At 37.6% G+C, this 17,096-nt stretch overlaps 1 protein-coding gene across 1 annotated transcript in view; it reads right to left on the reverse strand.

Moving 5' to 3' along the window:
• Positions 1 to 17,096, reverse strand: part of GRM5 (glutamate metabotropic receptor 5) — a 456,665-nt gene that overhangs the window by 70,627 nt on the left and 368,942 nt on the right. Inside the window, exons 5-6 of the mRNA XM_046684592.1 lie at positions 16,336 to 16,504; positions 10,387 to 10,513 (exon numbers count right to left, since the gene is read on the reverse strand). Of these exons, the coding sequence (XP_046540548.1) occupies positions 10,387 to 10,513; positions 16,336 to 16,504 (296 nt within the window). The remainder of the gene's footprint in view (positions 1 to 10,386; positions 10,514 to 16,335; positions 16,505 to 17,096) is intronic.

Genomic DNA, 17,096 nt, shown 5'->3' on the forward strand with positions numbered 1-17,096 from the left:
ATCCATCCATCTCAATATTCATTTTTCATCGCTATATATTTTTAAAATTTATTAACACTGGAGTGATAATAGTTAATATAACTGAACTGTTAACAGGTACTAAGTTAATTGTATGTTGTTTAATCTCCCTGATAATTATATGAACTGGTTACTACTATTACCTCCATTTAATGGATGAGGAAGTTGAAGCTCAGAAAGGAGATTTATTTGCTTAAAGACCCACAATGAGTCTTTGGTGGCATGTGGATTTGAACATGGATGTGTCTTACTCCAAAACCTTTTGATTTAAACCATTATGTTGTCAGAAGATAATAAAGATAAGTTGCTGCAGACATGTCTTATTTGCACACAGCCAGTATTCTCAGCTGTGATTTTTTTCTACTACATTTGTCCTAAGTTCATCTTCCTTAGACTGTATTGGTGAGTATTTATGTAGCAAACTTAACAAAGAAAATCTAGAAAGTGCTTAGGGACCTGGGAATTCTTTTTCTTTCCCTCTTTTTTTTTTTTTTTTTTAAAGATTGGCACCTGAGCTAACATCTGTTGCCCATCTTTTTTTTTTCTTCTTCTTCTTCTCTCCAAAACCCCCCAGTACATAGTTGTATATTTTTGTTGTAGGTACTTCTGGTTGTGCTATGTGAGATGTTGCCTCAGGATGGCCTGATGAGTGGTGCTAGGTCCATGCCCAGGATCTGAACCTGCGAAACCCTGGGCCCATGAAGCAGAACATGTGAACTTAGCCACTTGGCCACGGGGCCACACCTGGACCTGGGAATTCTGTTGTTAAACAAAGTAATCACTTTCTTTTACAACTGGTCACTATTCTGATGTTAGGTATTAGAAAAGGTTGGTTCCTATACTATGGGCTTTAATAGAAAGGTGAATGTGAGACAGTGATTCACTTGCCTCTGAATAGCTTTGTCATATTGGAAAAAATCTTTTCAGACACACACACATTCACATTCCTTAGATAGGACACGTTGTATTGTTCCTAGAGTCTTTTCTTTCTGCTTCAAAATTCCTGTTTTTCACCTGGTTGACTTCTCATTTTCACATGCATTGATTCCATTTCCTCCCACAAGGTACTACTAAACTTCCAAGACCTGGTTAATTTTCTCTCCTCAATGTTCTTAGTAATCATACCTTACTCTCATTCTAGCACTTTCTTCCTTCCTCCTTCATTCTTTCCTTTTGTTTCTTTGTTTGCTCATTCATTCTTTCCTTTATTTCCTCCTCTCTCTTTTTTTCCTTCATTAAACAAACATTGTCATGTTCTACTATATGCCCAGCATTCTTAATGTATTGAAACTGCCTCTTTATTTGTGTGTGTGTCTGTCTGGGCTCTAGGATACTTCTGGGTAGGAACTGTGGCTCCATGAATACTGTGTGTCCAGTGCCCAGTGCTGTGTTTGCACCCAGTTGAAACTATTTGCTAATGAATACTTCTATCTTTTGTGCCACCACTGCACCTGGCATATGGTTCAATTATTGGATGCATCCTATGTTATAGTACTCTTAAGGCAATTACTAAAGTCAGCCTTCCTCTACTATGGACATTTGATTCCATATAAATGGAAGGTCAGACACCTCCTATTTATATCTCCTCAACAGAAACCAGCACAGTGTTGAAAACAGTACAAACTTGATAAAAGAGCTTTTGCTGAATGAATGAATGAATGATAGGATAATCAGCTGTATAGCATATGTTCCTACTCAGATTACTCCCTAACCTAGAAGCCAAGAAATTAGAGGTTACCATTTTGAAAACCCGTTCCATTTTCAATATTAACAGGAACTATTTGTTATAATTATAATAAAATAAACATTTCTCATCTAAACTCATAATAGATTTTCCCTAAAGAACCAGAAACACATAATATTTAATAAATGGCAAGGATTTTTTACCCCTTTCCTTGTCCAAATTGAATCATAATAATCAAATAGCCAGCACATTTGAAATGAAAAATATCAGTGCAACCTGGAGATAATTAACATGTGACTTGAAAGTTGAATTTTTTCTTCTTACAATTTCCTGAAAATATAGGGCTCCAAAATGTGATCGTGGAGAAAGGCAGGTGGTGTAGCATAAATCAGTGGAGTCACAGTACCTGGGCTTGATTTTCCAACAGTTTTGTCATCTTGAGCAATATACAGATCCTTCCTGGGTCTCAATTAATTCAATTGTAAAATAATAATATCTACCTCATTGGATTCAAAAGGATAATGCTTAAGCTAGTTATAATTATTGATAATGAAAAGCAATTCTCCTCATGTTCTTATTTAATGTACTTATTTATTAAAGGGCAAAATGAAGTCCCAAGAAAAGTGGGACAAACTGAGGAACACAAATGAAGTAACTATTTGTCAGAACAGAGTAACTCAAATGCTAGAGTTATAAACCTTGTCAGTGGTTCCGCCCCCTTGGAGCTCATCCTCCACTCCCTCCCGGGTTCCCACCAACTTCCTTTTCTGTTCTCTTTCTTCCCCTTAAGTAAGATACAAAGGTTCCAACCTCCAAAGCAATTAGGTAACTCAGGGAACCAGAGGAACTTGCCAGAGAATGTTCCTATTGACATTAAAATGTTGATCTGCACTGCCTTCCTTCTATTTTACAGCTTTGCACTTAAAATAAAAAAGGTACATTTCTTGGGGAGTGAAAAGCAGGAACTCATTCTAACTTCCTGTCAGAAAGCTTCCCGCTGAGTTATTTTTTGAAAGCCACATTACTTTCGCTTCTTCCTTTTCCTTGGGCTTGTTGGAAGGTTGTCAGTGCTGGCAAACCCACCTGGAAGGCTCTCCATGGCTTTGGCTTTGGACTGGGGAGCTAAGAATCTGCTGCTTATACGCCATCCTGAATTCTTTGAGAGAAAACAAATGAAAGATTCTTTCTAGGACAATTTTTGCATATATCAGATAGGGAATGGTGTGCAATGAAAAAGTTGTCTTGGCGGAAGCTTCTAGGGAATTCTCTGAGCGTCTAGCCTAAATCGTTGCCTTCCACTAATTTTTTCCTCCTTCCTCTCTCAAATGAGATCACGCTGTAGTTACCCTCTTCTCTCAGGGAGACAATGACCTCCTCCTCTTGGTTTTAATTCCTAATCAGATCTTTTCATTGCTCTTTATTCCCACTGCATCATTGTTGTCCAAACCACCAATGGATTCACATTGTGATTTGCAAAATTTCCTTACTGTAGTTTTCTTATCCTCTTTTTAAAATGCCTGATTTAGTCTTTGTTTTTAAATTTAATATTTAAATAACTCAAATAGTATGGAGTATTTTAAATATAAAATTTTTAAACATGCAGGGAAGTATAGAACAAACATAAAAAAATTCAGATTTAAGGAGCCAGCCCGGTGGCAAAGTGATTAAGTTCACATGTTCTGCTTCGCAGGCCCAGGGTTCGCCGGTTTGAATCCTGGGTGTGGACATGGCACCGCTTGACAAGCCATGCTGTGGTAGGGGTCCCACGTCTAAAGTAGAGGAAGATGGGCATGGATGTTAGCTCAGGGCCAGGCTTCCTCAGCAAAAAGAGGAGGATTGGTGGCAGATGTTAGCTCAGGGCTAATCTTCCACAAAAAACAAAAAAGAAAAAAAATGGGAAAAAAATTTAAAAACTCCAGATTTAACAAATGTTGATATGTTGTCATATTTGTTTCAAATTACACACACACACAGAGTTTACAGATATAATTTAAACCTGCTTTGTAACTCCCGTCTGCCTCCCTCTCTTCCTCCCTTCTCTCTCTCCAGATGAAACTACTGTTCTGAAATCAGTATCCTTCCTGTTCATGTTTGTAAACAACATTCACTATTTACATTGTGCCCATGTGAATGATATTTATAAAGCAGTCCATCATGATTGTGTTTTCTTTCTTATTCACTTTCTTGATATTCCTGGAGATAATAATTGCTTGGTTTAAAACTATTCTCTCCACTACAATGTAAACATCATAAGGGCAGAGAATTTTATGTTTTGGTCATAAAAATGTTTCCAGCACTTACAACATTGCCTGGGACAGAGGCAGTGCTAGGTATACATTTGTTGAATGAATGACTAGATGACCGAATGACTAAATAAAGGTTTTCAATTTCTCTTAGAATAAACTTTAAAATATTTGCCACGGTTACAAAGCCCTCCAAGAGGTGGCCTTTGCCTAGCCCGTCTCATTCCCCTCTGCCCCGTACTCTCAACTCTTCCTCAGCTCCTGTATTCTATGTCCAAAACACTCTTCTGTTTCATTTTAGTTTGGCCAATTTCCATCTTTAAGTTTCGCATGCATGTAGTTCACTGAAGAGGCAACTTTAAACCTCGTCTGAGCAGCTCCACTGATACAGGGTCCTACACCATTCTGTTGTTCCCTGTTGTTAACACTCAATATCTTATTATTACTTGTCGGTATTTTGGATGATGATCTCTTTGAGGGCAGGGCTCCTGCTTATCCTATTCACTGCTAACATAGATACGTGAAGATTGTTAGACAAAGAGTGAGTACTTGCTGTCCACGATGAAAATAAGTCAAATTAGAGACACTATATTCTGTCTCATCCTCCATTTATAATCTTCTTTCTTTCTTTTTTTCCTGGTTTTCGTGCCAGATTCTCTTTCTCTCTCTTCCTAATTCCTGGCTCCTGGTTCCCACCAATTTATGATGGCTGTTGAGAATATGGTGTAGGAGAGCAGAATTTGCCACCCCAATATGTGTCTCTTTGGCTTATTATTTAATTATTTATTTTTTTTGCTGAGGAAGATTAGCCCTGAGGTAACATCTGTGCCAGTCTTCCTCCACTTTATATGTGGGTTGCTGCCACAGCATGGATGATGAGCGGTGTAGGTTCACATCTGGGATCCAAACCTGTGAACCTGGCCTGCGAAAGCAGAGCACATCTAACTTAACCACTATGCCACAGGGCTGGCCTCTGGCTTGATTGTTTATTTATTTTTTTTTGAGGAAGATTAGTCATGAGCTAACATCTGCTGGCAATTCTCCTCTTTTTTGCTGAGCAAGACTGGCCCTGAGCTAACATCCGTGCCCATCTTCTACTTTATGCGTGGGACGCCTGCCACAGCATGGCTTGCCAAACAGTGCCATGTCCGCACCTGGGATCCAAATCGGCAAACCCTGGGCCGCCGAAGTGGAACGTGTGAACTTATCCACTGCACCACTGGGCTAGCCTCTGATTATTTTTATGAACAAAAGACTCAGAAGAAATTTTGACCTTCCCCCTAACTGCCTAAAAGAATTTAAGGGAGAGAGCTGGTTTCAGGAAGGAGCTATCATCACAGATAACTATAGTATAACGTGAACCGGGTATGGCAGACAGGGAGGAACCCAGCTAGGCCCCTTGGATCAAAGTCCTCTCTGTGTCCCACTGAATCTAGATGGCCCAACAAACATTTGTTTACTAAACACTAACTGTTTTCATCTTCCTGTAAGTTGCTTCCTTTCCCCTTGAATGCCCAGACCCCTGCCCCCTTCTCCTTAGTCCAGAATGATATGCATATCTCATATTGTCTGACTGTCTTTGGAATTTTTCACGCTTATGTGAATTCCCCATACATACATGTTAAACTTTATTTGATTTTCTCCTGTTAACCTGCCTTCTGTCATTTTAATTATTTGACCAGCCATAAGAACCAAGAGGGGAAGGGGGGAATTTTCCCCTCCCACAGAGATTATCTTAAAAATTATTTTAATGACTTTTTTGATGAAAATACATCCTCGTAATTCAATATTATATTCACATATGTTTATACACACGTATATGTATGGATATGTGTATACAAAAAAGTAACCCACGATCCCACCACTCATTAACATCTTTTCTTAATAGTAGGTAACCTTCATTTCAGACGTCTTTCTATGGAAATATACATATATACAAGTACATGGATAAATATATAGATAGACATTAATGTCAGTTGATTGCCACGCCTAGTTGTTTCTTTAAACAATTATTCAATTCGAAGTGGGCTCAGATCTCTCAACGATGCTAACAATTTTATAGAGTTGTGTTGGGATTAAATGAATTAACATTTGTAAAATGCTTCAAATTGTTCCTGGTGCATTGGAAACATTATGTATGTGTTAGTTGCCATTATCACAATAAAGCCACTGACCTAAGTGTGACCTGAGCTGTCATGTTACAGGCTGAGGCGGGGTAACTATAAGCTAAGTGAGTAGAAGAAAGGGTTATAATATTCCCTGAAGCCAGCCCCAAGCGTGTCTTGGCAGGCTTTGGAATAGCAGAAGCCATAAGAGCTGTCTTCCGGCTAGCAGCTCCAAGTGATCTGTTACTTTGAATCAGTCAGTGAGATAGGGTTGCAAACAGCTACAGGCTCTTTGGAAAAGGCTGTAGATCTCAATTAAAGGTTAAACTTCACATAATATCAATGTGGAGACCTTTCCAGGATTGGCATTTATTCCCTCTCCATCCCTCCACCTTTCCCTACTCCTAACCCCACACACACATACTCACATGTATGCACATAGCTAGAAGAAAATCATTTCATTTTTCTGGTTGAAAACCTGCACTGGTCCCATACTGTCTACAGGACAAAGTCCAAATGCCTTGTTAAAGGCTTTCTTCATAGGATGGCCCTAATACCTACTTTCATCTTCATTTGTAACACTCCCCATCATTTTACTGCAGGCCACACATTTACTGAGTGCCAACTGTATGCCAGACATTGTTTTAGATGCTGGGAATGCAAATATGATTGAGACACAGTTATATCCTTGAGAAACTAATGATTCAGCAGGGGAGGCAGATAAGGATATAGGTCATTAATATCTAATTTGAAAAATGATTTAAAAAGGGAAGCAAAATTTGCTTTAGAAATACAGAATAGGGGACTGATCAGACTAGGTATATCAAAGGTTTCATAGAGAAGGTGACATCTGAGCAGAGTAAGGAAGGGTGAGTGGGAGTTACTCAAATAAAGAAAGAAGATAACACGTACAGACTTAGAGGAATAAAGTTGTGTTGTGTATAGATGAGAATTATAAGCAGCCCTTGATACTAAAATGTAAAATGAGAGTTGTAAGGTGCTGGTGGTTGAAACTGTAAAGATCGTAGGAGGATGGGAGAGAGAAAGAATTTTGTATCCCATGTTAAAAAGCTTGAAATATATCCTGTAGAGATATGAAACCATTAGTAAGCATTGAGCAGTGAAACAAAAGGGACAAATCTCAAGTTTAGATAGATTATCCAGTAGCAAGGTAAAAAGTGGACTTAGGGGCATGTGGCATAAATTTGGGAGCAGGGAAATGAGAAATGACTACAAGAGTCAAATGTGAGATGAAGAGAACCTGTTCAAGGGAAGAGTTGTACAAATGGAGAGCAGGGAGGGACTAAGAATATTTAGTGATTCAATTAGCCAGGCTTGATAAGTGACTGGATATGTGTGGCCAGGAACAGAGAAGAATCTAAGGTGACTCACTTCTTTTGGGTTGGGGCAACAGGGAGAATGATGGTGCCATTAATAGCCTTGATACTGCACACTCTTTCTAATATGATCTTTTTCACTTTTTTTAAAGTGAGCTTCAAGATTATGCCTTGAGATTAAAGCTTTCCCACTTCTCCAGGGTTAGGTATGCCCTCATCCATTTCTCCATAATCCTTGGTTCATTCTTCACCCACAGCACACAGTACACTGTGTTGTTACCTGTTAGCATGCTTTTCTCCCACTAGATTATAAATTTCTTGGAAACAGACTAAATTTTGTATTTCCAGTACCTGTTAAATTTTCTGGCACAAACTAAGGCCTTAATTTGTTAAATTAATTAATTCATACTTGAAAATCTCGAAGACATCTCAAACTGATCTTGCCTAAAGCCAAACTATTGCTCTTTATCAAAGAATGTATTTATTTTCCCAGTCTTCAAGGCAGAAAATTTGTTAGCATTATGTAATATCTACTGCAGCCAATTCACCTCTACCTCCTGTTGATTCTACTCCAAAGGATATCTCAACTCTTTGGATGCATTGTTTAGTCCACCGAAAACTCTTGCCTGCTATGGCAACTTGTCAACCAACTTGTCTCCCTGCTTCCACTTGCCATCCCTTCCAGATTATTCTCCCTCACGGCCACCAGGATGGAACTTTTAGAATATACATCCAATCACATTTTCTTCTTCTACCACAAGCCCTGCAATAGTTTCTCATTGCACTTAACATTAGTCACTCAAATCAGGAACATGTTCTACACGGCTGTGTAAGATCTGGCCCCTGCTCCCTTTCTCATCCCTTCTGACACCATTTTCCCATTTGCTTACCCATATAAGGGCTTCAAATGGGCTTTTTCCTCAGCCAGAAGTGCCTTTCTCACCATTCTTTGCTAGCTACTTCAATTTATCAGGTCTCAGCTAATTCTCACTTCTTCAGAGAGATTTTTATGACCACAAATTTAAATTACATTTTCCCTAATATTTTCACTTGTTCTTTTACTTCATATTACTTAGAACAATTTGTCTATGCATGTGTGTGTGTGTCTGTGTGTATGAGAGAGAAAGAGAGAGAGAGAGAGAGAGAGAGAATGTGTGTGGTGAATGTCTCTCTCCCAACAAGATGGTAAAATATATAAGAACTATGTTATAGGGACCAAATGACATAGCAACCATGTTTGTTTTTTAACTTCAATTTCTCCAGCACCTATTACTATAATGCAAATAGTAATAATAAAATACTTCTCTGTTGAATGAATGAAAAAGCAGACCATGTTCATTGTCAGTAACATGATTTTACGAAACATAGGACAAAAAATTACATCTACATATTCACTTTCAAGGTGCTTAGCCATGCGGATAGTTGAATCTGCAAGATAGTTTTTCAATTTAATGATAATCCACATTAACGTCAGAAATTAGAAAATAAAAGGTAGAAAAATAGTATAAAGAAAAAGATCACCAGTACTTCTCGTCAGCACCCTTCCAAGGAAGCCAATACTATTGTTTTTTCTTTCTGACTTTTGTACTCTATGTGTGTGTGTGTGTGTGTGTGCGCGTGCTGTAGTTCATCTGTTCCTCTAAACTGGTTGAAGGCTTTGTGTTTAGCACTGAGTTGGCTCTGAGGGTACCAGGATGTGTATGAGTATCAGAAAGCTCATTGTCTAATGGTGAAAATAGGACTCAAATGCTATCATAAGGCACTTGGGTGTTTTATTAAATCAGAATTTTTTATTTTTTAAGAAAAGAAAGTCTTTTGCATAAATACCAATCACTGAAAACAAAGCTTAATGTGAGCTGGTCTCAAAAGGCCCAGGATCACAGGAGTTTTAGAACCAAGCTTTTGGAATAAACTAGTACAACTACCGTGGATAATCTCTCATCCTGTGAGGGATGGAGTCAAACACTGATGACATTATAGTCTTCTAGCCTCTAGGAGTTTTGTGATAAATCCATCTTAATTATAAAACCACTAGATGACCTGACATACCACGTCGTGGGCCCTCCACCTGGAATGTTTTTGATCTTATTTTTCTTGCAAACTCAGTCTCATAGGGCCCTCCTCATACTCATGTCCACAAATCTATGTCCTTTTATTATATTGTAATTATATTTTTACCTTTTTGCTTCTCTCATTAACTTCTTTAAGATAGAGGTTGTATCTTTATTTCTATATTTTTATTTCAGCAGTAAGCAAATGGGCATGTGATACACATTTAATAAATGTTTATTGACTAAATTGGAAAGAAAGAATGCATAATATTCGATTCTCATATTGTGAAAATTGGAAATAGCTATGAAATATAATCTTGAGAACACAATGATATATTTATTAACATTTTTGGAGAAAAAAAAGACACCCAAACCACAACACAAAAACCAAAAAAAAAGGAAAACCAAAAACCCAAAAAACAAGCAGAAATGAGTCTTGCCCTGTGCTAACATTATTTGAAAACTCATTAGTTGGAGGTTCCTAGTTTAGATTAAAGAAAAGCACTAAGAGAAGCAAAGAGTTTTAGACCAACTTCCACCCAATTCTGTTCGACCTTTTTGCTCTTGGCTATGTCATGACTTATTTTAGTCTCTGCTTGGCTAATACCCCTCTCTCCACCTCAAATAACAGTTAACACGGGCTCTGCTTGGGCACTCCTGGGCATATCCTGAGGATGGGCTGAAAACGCCTGAAAGGAAACCTAGGACCTCTGATCTAGTTTGGGGGTGAGCGTGGGAATATGGGTCAATCTCTCTCTGAGATCTAATGATTTTTGTGGTTAGCCCAGCTGTCAGGAAGGCTTTTGTTCCTAAGGGAATTCTTCGCCATATAAACAAGACCACCAAAATGAGAAATACTTGGAGATGCGACCCCCTTCTGCCATGTCTGTGTCGTTTTCCAGTTGATTTTTGAGGGATGCACCAATGCTGACATTGTGATACATATACCTGTAAGGTCATCCGTGGGCCAGGACCCCAGCTGGCATGCCTTGCAGGTGTACTCATCAAAGACATACTCATTCTCTTTACAAGGTGTACAGGTCCAACAACAGCTGACTTCTCCTTTCCGGATCACCTAAGGCAAATATTTAAAATTTTGATTATTTTTATTTGCATAGATAAAAATCCAGCAAGCCTTTATTCAAGTGTACTGCTTTGCAAAGCAGGAAAGACTTTCACATAAATTATTTCAAATGGTATCAGAGAGGCAATATAAGTATTAATATTCTCATTTTATAATTAAAGAAATTGGCTGAGTTTAAGCAACCAGTCCAACATCATAAATCTAGTTGGTGACAGAGTCAAGAATGAAATTAAATGCAAGTCTTTGGATAATTAGCCTTAGATTCCTATATTTAATTAAGTGCCTGTGTTCGTGCTCATATATAAATACATATACATTTACATATGTGTGAATATAACTGAAATTTCCCCAGAGTCTGTGTCTCTTTCCCTCGAATTAAGAACTTTTACTCTCTGGTTTTACCTTGGCTCCCTTCTTCTAGTTGAACAATTGTTAGCAAAGGACATTGCATATCTGTTAAAGTTCAAAAACCTATTCATATTGATCAAAAATAATTAGGAATTTGTATTGAATTAAGAGGCAGAAGTTGAAGTTTTTTCTGGAGGTCATCTCTTGGTCTACCACAAATCTGGTTCAATAATTCAGCCCGTTCCTTTCTATTCTAGTAGCTTTGATTTGCTCAGGATGAAGGTGGATAAGGTCACCGAGACGATTATATACCCCTTCATCTGTTTGATTTTTTTAAGGCAGTGGAAAATAATTGAAATAATTTAACAGTTGAGAGAGTCCCAGATGTTATTCTTTAGAAATGGATGTCTTTTATTTTTTTCCATTACTAGTGCATGAATAGCCTCTGTGGAATACACACGGCATTCATTAAACATTCCTATAAATAATTAAACTGTGATTAATAACTATCAATAACCACACACAGCAATGATCACACTTTATATTCTTTGTCTTAGATGCGGACTCTATTAATGACCTTTCATAATAGCAACGTCCAGATATCTATATCCAAATAGTATTTTAAGCTGGCACCTCTTTCTTATATTTTGTACTGTCCCTTGTGCTGGCTCTTGAATACAAGTAGGGAATGGTGACAGAAGGGCCTGAAATGCCTTTTCCCTAAAATAACCAGATAAGTGAGGCAAAATTTCTAATTAGATCTGCTTAATCTAGCTAATGTGTTCTTACAATAATATTGACTATTTACTGGCTATTTAGTGCATGCCATATGCTGTTGTTTCATTAAAATATTGGAACAGCTCTGAATAAGGTAGGTTGTTTTAATTCTATGCTTTTTTTTTTTTTTAAGAGAAGAAAACTGAGGCACAGTGAGCTCACACAACACATATGGGTAGATGAAGGATCAAACAACGCCTGTTGGACTTCAAGGCTCGTGCTCATAAATATTGAGCCTCACTGGTCTATATAAAGATAGAGTTCATGATATTTTGAAAGATGTAGTGGAAAGAGTACTGGCCTGGGAATCAAGAGGCAGCAGGGTTCTAGTCTGACTTACAGCTACGAAGTAGTTGTGCGACCTTGAATGGTCCTCTAGCTGATCCTGTTTCTTCAAACTAAGACCATTGCTTTTGTAATAATACCTACCTTATATGGTTTCCTGAGGATTAAATAATATGTCACAGTGATTTGTAAAGGGAAGAACATTCTAAAAATGTTAACTGTTTTTATTAGAAATATGCACATAAATATCCATATAGAGTAATGAAGAATTTCATTTTCAGGGAAATTTTAACCACACTTGGTACAATCTATTGTTGGACAATTGTTAGGTTTTGTATTGCAAGTAGGCACATTTCAAATACTGAAGGGTTCTCCTTCCAGGACCTTAGCAGGGCCTGGCAAACAAAAGCAGCTGCATTTTCCAACCCCTTTCCCCTCCTCCCTCAAATATGCTGACTTCTTAGGTTCAGTTTGCATTGGTTTGTGGATTTCAGTTTTTACCAAAATAAGTTCATGCCCTTTTCCAAGATTAATTCCAATATTACAATCTCTCTCTCTCTTTTATTTTTTTTCTGAGGAAATTTCGCCCTGAGCTAACATCTGTTGCCAATCTTCCTCTTTTTGCTTGAGGAAGATTGTTGCTGAGCTAACATCTGTACCAATCTTCCTCTATTTTATGTGGGATGTCGCCACAGCATGGCTTGACTAGTGGTGCTAGGTCCACGCCCGCGATCTGAACCTGTGAACCCTGGGCCGCCAAAACAGGCTGTGCAAACTTAACCACTACACCACTGGGCTGGCCCTTACAATCTCTTTTTGAATCAATAGTGACAACTTGATTCTTCTGATCATTCACAACAATGTATTCTTCTGATCATTCAGAACTGATTTGTTTTACTTTTCTTTTTTGCTTGTTATGTTCTGTTTCACATTCATTTTGAATACAACAGGTGGTTACAATTGTCTTTCATAGAAATTCCTGTTCTTTTTGAACACACTGGAAGTTGTGGTGCTTTCTTTATGAATAACAATATATAACATATTTGAACCTTTGCTAGACTAAGTGTCCTTTCATGGACATTAAGTTAACCGATTTGAACAATGCTATGAGATGTTGATATCGTTAATGAAGTTCCTCAGCAACAACCTTAATTATACTAAGAAAATGTTGTCACCTGTGTATTTAATGAGTTGAAAATGAGATCTGGTTAGGAAAACAGAATTTGGGATTAAAACAGACTAAATAAACATTATTACAAATTAACGAGTATTAAAAATACGATAGGTTGTCAAATTCTTTCATTGTGTGTTTTTCCTAGTAGAATGGGGTAGAAAAGCATATATAAAGAAATCTCTCAAATCAGCCATTCAGCATTTTGAAGGCACAGGTTCAAAGTGTATTGTTGTGAAGGATCAAAACAATGTCCAACAACAAAGATATCTTTCTATAGGAAGAACTAGAAATTAAGAACAATCGATATTTTGAGTGAGTCTATAAAGAATTGCACCTGCAGAGTTTAACTGCAAGATGATTAACCAAGATGCAGACTGTCACTATATTAAAAGTCAGCAAACTTTTTCTGCAAAGGACCAGATAGTAAATATTTTAGGCTTTTGGGCCATACAGTTTCTATTGCAATGCAACTATTCAACTCTATTATAGCATGAAAGCAGCCATAGACAGTACATAAATAAATAAGCATGACTGTAATTCAATAAAACTTTATTTACAAAACAGGCAGCAAGTCAGATTTGGCCTATGGGCCATAGTTTATCAACCCTTGCTGTATACCATAACAAAATATTCAGACATTTTCAGATATTCCATAAGCTATCGGGTTATTTAGCAGATCTTAATAAATTTCTACTTATCTTCATTTACCTTGTCTTTCTTCCTTCTGGACTTATGCTTACCAAATTTTCAGAACTATACTTTGAAGGCCTTACAACTGATTTTGAAAGATTTCAGTTTCATTTTTAATGACCAATGAAAGAACGGCTCGAATGTGTTCTAAACAGAGTGAAGGTGAGGTTAATTGAAAAGACAGGCCAACTGCTCCAGGTGTATACGCTGCCTGAAAAGTGGTATTGTAGTACTTCAATAACTACTTGATGGGGGCCAGCCCAGTGGTGCAGCCGTTAAGTGCGCACATTCCACTTCAGGGGCCAGGGTTCGCTGGTTCAGATCCAAGCCATGCTGTAGTAGGTGTCCCACATATAAAGTATGTGGAGGAAGATGTGCATGGATGTTAGCTCATGGCCAGTCTTCCTTGGCAAAAAGAGGAGGATTGACAGTAGTTAGTTCAGGGCTAATCTTCCTCAAAAAAAAAAACAACAATAAAAAACTACTTGATGAATAAATTATTTTCATACTGTTTTCTCTTTCCTTAAAGCATTGTACCCCAAAAGCTAATCTCGTTTTTATTTTTATTATATCTTCATCCTCTCTTTCACTGGCTTTTTATTTCCTATAAGTGTGCCCAGATCTTACTTAGCCTAAAAGTAGCTTTCCAATGTCTTCTAACTAGCAAACTCTCCCTTCCTTACCTGCTTGCATCTCGCCCTTCTTGTTGGTCAATTACCATTCTATTCTATTCAGTCCGGCAGGCTTCTGCTTCCAGAAGGCCCCAGTTGAAGGGCTAAACCCCAATTCTCTTGTCTTTCCCTCAGTCCTTCTCTCCCTTGACCTCTCTCTTCCACTGACCACCATCTTACCTGACAGTGTGCTCTTCCTGGGTTCTCTCTCTTCCTGACTCTGTTGCCGCTGATCCTTTACCTTCTCCTCTACCTTTACACTTTAAAATCGGATCTTCCTTGTCTATTCTCAGTCCACATGTATTTTCTCTATGTACTTTCAGGTTCTGTGATCTTATCTACTCCAACAGCTTCAACTTTAGATCTGTCCAGTTAATTCCTAAATCTGTATCTTCAGCCTTATTTCTCATTGTTATAGACCAGTATTTTCCATCACTGGCTAGATATCTCAAAACCAACAGGCCCCAAAACTAAGCCATTGCCTTTTCTCTAAAACCATTCCCATTTTTCTATTCCTGACAACGGCACTTTCTAGTTACCAAGAGTTGGAATTGCAGTTGATTTTCTTGGACTTCTTTCTCTTCTCCCATCCTACATCCAATTGGTAGGCACAACTGATCGAGTCTACCTCCATAATGTTCCTCTCAAGTATCTCCCCTGTCCTCTTTGCATTCTCATTGTTTCTTTCATAATTCAGGGCCCTTGCTACCACCATCACAGTGTCCTTCTAATGTGTCTCTTCTTTCTTTATTCACGTTTCATAACTCTTCTCATGAATCTTCACCTACCATAGCCCAGCTTATGTCAATATCTTGGTCAAAATTATTCTCAGACTCCTGCTTAACAAAAATTAAGTTCAACCTGTTTAGTATGACATTTCAAAACTCTCCACAAATTTCAACCTATCATTTCAACATTTTTTTCTAAGATTTTTATTTTTCCTTCTTCTCCCAAAAGCCCCCCCAGTACATAGTCATATATTTTTAATTGTGGGTCCTTCTACTTGTGGCACGTGGGATGCTGCCTCAGCATGGCCTGATGAGTGGTGCCATGTCTGTGCCCAGGATCCAAATCAGTGAAACCCTGGGCGACCGAAGTGGAGCTTGCAAACTCAGCCTTGGAGCTGGTGCCTCAACCTTCTTTTTCACAATAACCAGTTAGAGTGATGCACCCTAGATTATTCATTGTTATTCCAGACTAGTCTTCACTCGACCACTTCCGTACCTTTCCTATTGTTCTGTCTCTGTAAGTGATCATTTCCCCACATCGCTCTCTGAAATCATATCTATTCTTCTATCTCATGATCCAGTGTCTGACATTTTATTCAGAAGAAATTTCTCCTTCTCTTTTGTATGTACTTAAATAGCTCCTTTTTTTTTTCTTTCTTAATAAAGTCATCACATTTTACATGATGTTGCTTATCTGTGCCCATGACATTTTTCCTCATCTAGACTTTACAGTCTCATACCAATCTTCTAGCAGTAAGGGATATTTTTACCCCATTGATATAAACTATTACGCTAGCAACAGTTTGATAAATATTTGCTAAATTAATTAGAAATTAATGTGATCCCCAACTGTGAACTGTTTATTCCCAGGAAGCATGTCTTAAAGGCTACGTGAGCAGAAAGGATGTGGGCAAATACAACACATCAGTTGGTTCAATCAGTCCAACTACTAAGACTATTTTGAGTTGCACTAGCTAGCATAAGGAATTATTGAGAGAAAAGTAAAAAATACAGTTTCTGATGTTACACGCTTACAATGTAAAAGGTGAAACAAATATCTAAAATTAAAAAAAATAGCCAGTGATAATAAACACTTCTGAGTTTATAGCAAAAATTAAAGAAACACGGACTTTATTTTACCTTTATCTGGCCTTTCTCACATGGTTCACTGCACACAGATCTGATGACGTTGGTCTTCTTGGACCATACTTCATCATCATCCATTTTTAATTCTCCATTATCCCAGCTTCCAACATTGATATAATCAAAATAATCTTTTCCCATTTCCTTGAAATTCATTATTTCATACCTTAGGAACAAGAATATAATAAGTATTCAGTTAAGAATATAAATATTCAGCTATGAAAAAGCAATAGATTTCGTTCCCCAAAAATGTATGTATTGTCGTATTAGTGGCAGTGGAATTTTCCATGACAGTACATTTAGAATAACAAAAAACCTGTCTGTTTCACTTTCTCTTTCTCTTCAGAGACCTTTTTTTTTTTTAACTTTCAAGCTTACACCTGAAATAGAAAATAATCCCATGTGAGCAGGTGACTTGACCTCAGCAGAATGAAAGACAGTTTTGAAATAACTTTGAGAAGTTTAAACAAGTACCACTGTTAGGCTTCTAAAAAAGATAGAAAGGTTTTCATCTCCACTCAAGTACAATGATAAAATTTTCCTTTTCTGACCAAGCGAGAAATCTGGTAAATCTTTAATCTTGTCTTCAGCTGTAAGCAATGTGGGGGTAATTTGGCTAGGGCCTGATTTTACCTTTCTTATTTTGCTCTTTATCAACGGCTAAATTCATTGTTTAAAGATACTTTTAGGAGTGATGTTTAAAATAAGTCTGAAAATAGCTTCTAAAGTACCTCATGCTGGAAGCTTCCAGTCCCTCA

This window comes from Equus quagga, chromosome 14 (genome assembly GCF_021613505.1).
Source record: "Equus quagga isolate Etosha38 chromosome 14, UCLA_HA_Equagga_1.0, whole genome shotgun sequence".
NCBI lineage: Eukaryota > Metazoa > Chordata > Mammalia > Perissodactyla > Equidae > Equus > Equus quagga.